Genomic DNA, 7,151 nt, shown 5'->3' with positions numbered 1-7,151 from the left:
ATATAACACTTATCAATTTAAATTGAACGGATCTTTATGATGTATCTTCTCGAAAATTTTGATAATCTTTAATCAAAATTGAAAGAATCTTCAATGAACTAGGAAAATAATTTTGAAATTCAAAATTTTCGTCAATTTTGAATCAAAATGGAAAGGATCTTCAATGACTGGAGAAGAATTTAGAATCTCAAAATTTTCGATAATCTTGAATCAAAATCGAAAAAATATTCGATGAACTTGAAGATTTATAAAAGAAATCGTTTGTCCAACAACAATTCCATACAATCCTTCATAACTCATCCAACTTTTCAAAATTTCGACATATTTTTTTATGAAACAGAGAGAACGATGAACAAGAAGAAGAAATTTAATTTTTTAATTTTTTTGGGTTGTTGCACAATGATTTTGAATTCTTGATAATAATTTTGAATGGAATAACGTAATTTGTGGAATCTTAATTTAATTTCCAGTTTTCCCCTTAATTAGTAGAACAAATGGATATTATGAGATTTTAAATTGATTTTACAACTTTTTTTTCCTTAATAAGTGCAACAGATTGATACATAATGTATCAACAATAATGTATCTGGATTCTTAATTATGTATCTGAAATGTCTAAAAAATATGTGATTTATATAATTATAAAAATAATAAGAATAGAAGATAATTAAGATTTTACAATATAATATTTATGTAGGTTACTATACCAGGCTGAATAATAACATAGTAATATTTGTCATTCCGCGTATTTTTTCCAAAAATATTTTGTCATGATGTAGCGTAGCGGGGCAGTATTATGGCCCAACATTTAAAGCCCAGGACACAACAACTCAGATGAGTGCAGAAATACAAATTGGCTTGGGCCTAAAAGAAAGCTCAGTAACATAACCTAGGTTCACCATATATATATATTTACCTGCCGCAGACCGCAAAAAAACCCTAGACTGCATATTGCTGGCAGAATTTATCGCCGAGGTAGAGCTTCAGGTCTCGTCTGCTAAGTTCTCAAACCTCCGAAGATGGCGAAGCAGAGTGTTCAGATGAGCAAAAAGAGGAAGGTTTGTAATTTTTTTCTGTTAGGTACACCACATTTTGTGAAATTTATAGAAATAGCTACTAATGTAGTTTTGTCATTTCAGTTTGTGGCTGATGGCGTGTTCTTCGCCGAGCTGAACGAAGTGTTGACACGTGAATTGGCTGAAGATGGATATTCCGGAGTGGAGGTCAGAGTTACTCCAATGAGGACTGAGATCATCATCAGAGCCACTCGGACTCAGAATGTTCTCGGTAATTATTCTAGCTTTCTTCGATAGGAATTAGTATTTCTTCTCTTGTTTCATGGACCTAATATTTGCTGGATTGGCCATTTGGTTGCCAGGCTAACTGTTGATTTATGTGGTACTTTGTGTTTTTCTATATTTTGTAACTACTAGTTGTAGGATTCTTGATCGTGAGTTCTTGTGTTAACTGCAAGATCCAATTATGAACCTATGTTTGAAATGAAATTCAGTCCCATGTTGCTGTGCTAGTTGTTCAATTGGAATATACAAGTATAGGGGAGATAAAGAGAAGTTCGGTGGGAGCTGAAGATAGAGAATGGAGTTATAATGGTGCTTGTATCTCTATTAGGAATATCTTTTTTTAAAAAATGATTTAAATAAAGGAATGCTTAAGAAAGTATTGAAGAAGTTGTGCTGTTATCCTGCATATAATTTCCTGGCATATCTTTTCTTAAAGAAATTCTGGAGAAATAGTCCTTTACTTCTCTCCTATTGATATGGTTACTGAAGAAAAGTTGTGCAGTAGGAAAAAGGTCAAAACTTCTTGGTAGTCCTTTACTTCTCTCCTATTGATATGGTTATTGAAGAAAAGTTGTGCAGTAGGAAAAAGGTCAAAACTTCTTGGTAGTACTTGGCTATTTTATTTGCAGTTGATATTTGATAAATATTGTTCATTTATTAGGTGACAAGGGGAGGAGGATTAGGGAGTTGACATCAGTTGTCCAGAAGAGATTCAATTTTGATGAGAACACTGTGGAGCTGTATGCTGAGAAGGTCAACAACAGAGGACTATGTGCCATTGCTCAGGCTGAATCACTTCGATACAAGCTCCTTGGTGGTCTTGCTGTCAGGAGGTAATGACTGTGCTATCTTCCTAATCACCTTCTGTTCATGTAATACTCCCTAATTGTGCCTTTCTTGCTTGTTTTTTTAATCTGTTGAGAACAATGACATGCTTGTGCCTTCTATTTTTGTAGTGTTTTCCTTTTCTTTTTCTTTCTTTACTCTAAGTAGTTCTCTTTAGAAACTTGTGCACATGATGAACAGTTCTCATTGTCATAAGTTTTCTATAAATGTATGTCATCAACAAAGCAAATTGGTGTGCTAGTACCAAGCTTGTGTCGGATGTTGACTAGAGAAATTGTCCTCCATGATACATTTGTAGATTTTCTTTCAGATTTGTTGTACTTGTAATGAGGTGTGTTTCAATCACCTACTTCATATAATGCTCCCTAATTGTGCCTTTCTCATGTGGGTCTTTGAACCTGTTAGGAACAATGACATGCGTGTGCCTTTTATCCCAGTAATTTTTTTCCTTTCTTTCTGTAGCTTATAGTTCGCTTTAGCTAAGCTTATAACTATAACTTTGCACACAATGAGCAGTCCTCATTGTCATAAGTTCTCTATAAATGTATGTCATCAACAAAGCAAATTGGTGTGACAGTACCAATCTTGTGTCGGATGTTGACTAGAGAAATGTCCTCCATTCCATAACATCTTCATGATGTAATTTGGTCCTCATGCAGTAACTTGGAAAGATGATACATTTGTAGATTTTCTTTCACAGTTGTTATACTTGTAATGAGGTGTGTTTCAATCATCTACTTCATATTATGCTCTCCCTTATTGTGCCCTTCCTCACGTGATTCATTGGATCTGTTAGGAACAACGACATTGGTGTGCCTTTTATCCCAGTAGTGCTTTTCCCTTCTTTATGTAGCTTATAGTTCTCTTTAGCTAAGCTTATAACCTTTGCACGGAATGAGCTGTCCTCATTGTCATAAGTTCTATACAAGTGTATGTCATCAACAAAGCAAATTGGTGTGACAGTACCAATCTTGTGTTGGATGTTGACTAGAGAAATTGTCCTCCATGCCATCACGTCTTCATGATGTATTTTAGTCTTCATGCTGTAACTTGGAGAGATGATACATTTGTAGATTTTCTTTCAGAGTTGTTATACTTGTAATGAGTTGTGTTTCAGTCATCTACTTCATATACTGCTCCCCTAATTTATCACTTGGTTCTGCTAACATGTTAAGACCAATGACATGTTTGTGCCTTTTATCCCAGCAGTACTTTTCCTTTCTTTCTTTAGCTTATAGTTCTCTTTAGCTAAGTGTGTAATCTTTGCATACGATGAGCATTTTTTGATTTTGTCATAAGTTCTCTATCATGTATGTCATCAACAAAGCAAATTGGTGTTCTAGTACCGATCTTGTGTCGGATGTTGACTAGAGAAATTGTCCTCCATGCCAATACATCTTCATGATGTAATTTTATCTTCATGCAGTAACTTGGTGAGATGACACATTTGTAGAATTTCTTTCGGAGTCATTAAACTGGTAATGAATTACCAGGCGTTTTAGTTGTCTACTCTACAATTCTAGAGGTTTTAGTACTTATTTTAGTCTCCTCCTATGCTTGTCATCTATAAAGCAAATAGGTTTTCTTAGTTCCGAATTTGTGTCGGAAGATGACTATATCAGCTGAAGCATGCTAAAGACATTATCTATCTGAGTTGTATAACTTACTTACACCTCTGTCTTTGGTTTGCAACATGGTTAAATTTGTTTCAATATCTATTTCTATATGCAATATTTAGGGCTGGCCTTATTTTAATCTCCTCCCATGCTTGTCATCTATAAAGCAGATAGGTTCCCTTGGTTCCAATTTGTGTTTGAAGATGAGTATATTTGCAGAGGATGCCTTAAGATGAAGACAATGTTCTTGCTATAGTTTTACACCTTTTCCCTTGTGTTGCAACATGCTGAATTTGTTACCATATGTATTTCTATGCACAATACTTAGGGTTGAAGAATTTTTTAAATCTCCTTCCATGCGTGTCATCTATAAACCAAATAGGGCTTACATAGTACCAAATTTATGTCTTGAGATGACTACCATCTGAAGCACATGCTACAGACTTTTTCTGAGTTGTAAAATTTTATAACTCTGTCCTTGTTTCTTGGGACTTTGTTCGCTTTCACTTATGGTGTATTTTTAAATGAACATGTTTTATTTATGATTTATTCTAAAACAGAATGTATTTGTTTATGGTTTATTTTTGTGTATGATTGATTTAATTGTTATTATGTTGCTTCTAACAAGTATCATCAACTTTATCAGGGCATGCTATGGTGTTTTGAGATTTATCATGGAGAGTGGAGCCAAGGGATGTGAGGTATACTTCAATTTTTTCTCTGCTCACTACATGAAACATTATGTGTTCTGGTAAACTCATATATGCTTTAAATCAGGTGATTGTTAGTGGAAAATTGAGAGCTCAACGCGCCAAGTCCATGAAGTTCAAAGATGGTTACATGATTTCTTCTGGTCAGCCTGTGAAAGAGTATATTGACTCTGCTGTAAGACATGTTCTCTTGAGACAGGTAAAAACTAAAGATCAGTTAGAGCTCTTGTTATTAGTATTGTGTCCATTCTCGTCTCCAAATGTGATTTTTGTTGTGTCAGGGAGTACTTGGCATCAAGGTGAAGATCATGCTTGATTGGGATCCCAAGGGAAAGCAAGGTCCAACAACACCTCTTCCAGATCTTGTTACAATCCATCCTCCCAAGGAGGAAGAGGAATACTTGAGGCTGCCAGTAGCAGCACCAGTCGAAATTGATCCTCCAATTGTTGTGTAGGCAGCAAGCCTTGGTTGCATCAACTTAAATTTTTTCCAAATATTAATATGTGTCGAGTGTTAGCTTTTTTTTTTTATCAACTTTGGAGGTACTATAGAGACATGTTTGGAGAATTTTGTTTAATGTTACAATGACAATCGCACTGCGTCAATATGACAATTTTGTCCTATTAATATAGTCTCTTTTTCCTGGTGCATTAATTGTATAAAGGAAAATGACAATTGCACTGCCTTGTATTCGTGTGGCACTTCTAGTCATAATTAGATTTAATCAAAGACTTGAGTAAACTGAAATCTAAAGTAAATGTTAAAATTACTGTGCATGTGTAAGCTATTCTTTTTGGGCTATACTCTTGGCTTGTGCCCCTTCCTCCAAATACCTCTCAAAGTGTGAGCATAAATCTTCAAGCCAGCTCACAAAGCAGTGATCTTTAAGTTAGTTCACAAATATGGCTGAGACTGCATATCTTCAAATAAATCCACAAATTTGACTATAGTTTTGCAGTATCTATTTATCTCAAATTAATAGTCGTTATCTTTCAGTTAGTTCACAAATATGGCTGAGACTGCATATCTTCAAATAAATCCACAAATTTGACTATAGTTTTGCAGTATCTATTTATCTCAAATTAATAGTCGTTATCTTTCAGTATTTATTGCCTTTTTCAGTATTGGCAAGTTTTTCCTGGTAAAAAATCTAAAATAAATGAGTCTCTCCTTTTCTATCAATAAAACTTAATTTTTTGAGTCCTGATAGAAATATCACCTTAGTAAAAAGACCACAAAATAAATTGAGTCCTAATAAAATATGACCATAGTAGAATTAATTACTGAAGATCATTATTGTGAAGATAATTCATATATTTTGAATTATTTTTACCATACAAATTATTATACTAGAAATATGCAAATGTCATCTATTTATATTACAAAATTTCTAGTTAAACAATTACATAATTTCCCTTGTTGAGATTATAGATACTGATCAATAAATTAATTACTAACAAATTTAATTTAATGATTAGTTTTTTTTAAAAACACTGTTAACTTATTTCATATGTTGCATTTTATATTTATTTGCAAAGGTTTGACACAATGAAACTTATAAGCTTCTTAAAAGATACATACTCGATTTCTGTACACTACAAGAGATGGTGCCACAATAATATAATTATTGTTATAGTATAATTAACGACAACAATGAATATGAGTACTTGCAATCATCCTTTTGTATAATTGTCATTAAAGGTTTTAGCAACTTTAGATTCAATGACATTAACTTCACTGTCACTAATATTTTAGTGACAATAAATATTGCCTCTACAAGTTACTTTTTTGTTGTAGTGTTAATTTGACAATTGAAATAGATTTATTAATTAACTTATTATTTCATCAATTTGTATTGTTATGTATTGTTATATTCAATCTATACGACATATTGATCCATTTAAGAATCTTCCCTTCTTAAAATTAAAACAGATAATTTGTATATATATAATTCGTAATAATTACGTTAAAATTAAAAATATAAGTACATAGGAAAAAACTAATAAATAACCTATTTAAGAGTGAATATTATTAGTTCTAACAAGAGTTTTCTGTTTCCAATATATAACATTAAATTTTGTAAACTTAACAAATAATAAATTAATAAGAAAAGAAAAACATAAAATAGATTAAAATAATTTTTAGTCAACCAATTAACAATATATTTTCCTTAATTATAGTGTTCTATAGCTAGTACTATATCAATATTCTAATTTTCTCTCAATTAGTTGGTGATCATTTTGATTGTTATCCATATCCTAATTAATAGTATCAATCTTTTTGATCTTGTCTTCATCCTTCTTTATCGTTGTAATTTTTTTTTTAAAAATCATTGGTGTTATGAAACTATATAAATAAGAAGAAGAACAAAGTAGGGAGAAGAGAAAAAATTTCTTATTCATTTTGAAGTATATTCAGAATTCATGAATCTTATTTACAATGAAAGAAAACCCCTTTATTTATAAAGGAAACCTAACTTGGTCTCTAAATAGATTCCTAATCATATCCTAAAAGGACTCCACATAATTAGACATTCACTTTAATACAAATATGTTTATAACACTTCCTCTTGAATATCGGTAGATTATGTGCCTCGTTAACCTTACTAGATAAAACTCAGTGAAAAAAAAATCTAGTGAAGGAAAAAGAGTACACATATCTAATAATACACATCATA

General features: G+C 32.2%; 1 protein-coding gene across 1 annotated transcript; it reads left to right on the top strand.

The window, feature by feature from the left end:
• Positions 1-836: 836 nt before the first annotated feature.
• LOC101257282 (small ribosomal subunit protein uS3y) lies at positions 837-5,122 on the top strand. Its single transcript, XM_004243675.5, has 6 exons — positions 837-1,058; positions 1,140-1,287; positions 1,963-2,134; positions 4,410-4,464; positions 4,541-4,672; positions 4,755-5,122. Exons 1-6 carry the CDS (start codon positions 1,020-1,022, stop codon positions 4,926-4,928), a joined length of 720 nt encoding a protein of 239 aa, XP_004243723.1. The 5' UTR covers positions 837-1,019; the 3' UTR covers positions 4,929-5,122.
• The last annotated feature ends 2,029 nt before the right edge of the window (positions 5,123-7,151 follow it).

This window comes from Solanum lycopersicum, chromosome 7, assembly GCF_036512215.1.
Source record: "Solanum lycopersicum chromosome 7, SLM_r2.1".
In the NCBI taxonomy this organism is placed as follows: domain Eukaryota; kingdom Viridiplantae; phylum Streptophyta; class Magnoliopsida; order Solanales; family Solanaceae; genus Solanum; species Solanum lycopersicum.
This window is presented reverse-complemented; position numbering and strand designations above follow the sequence as displayed.

What these genes read in the sequence shown, in the direction of transcription:
- LOC101257282 (XM_004243675.5), top strand. Translation starts at nt 1,020, where the DNA reads ATGGCGAAGCAGAGTGTTCAGATGAGCAAAAAGAGGAAG. An exon ending in GGTGGTCTTGCTGTCAGGAG is followed by an intron (nt 2,135 to 4,409) that starts GTAATGACTGTG and finishes CAACTTTATCAG; the next exon opens with GGCATGCTATGGTGTTTTGA. An exon ending in GTGGAGCCAAGGGATGTGAG is followed by an intron (nt 4,465 to 4,540) that starts GTATACTTCAAT and finishes GCTTTAAATCAG; the next exon opens with GTGATTGTTAGTGGAAAATT.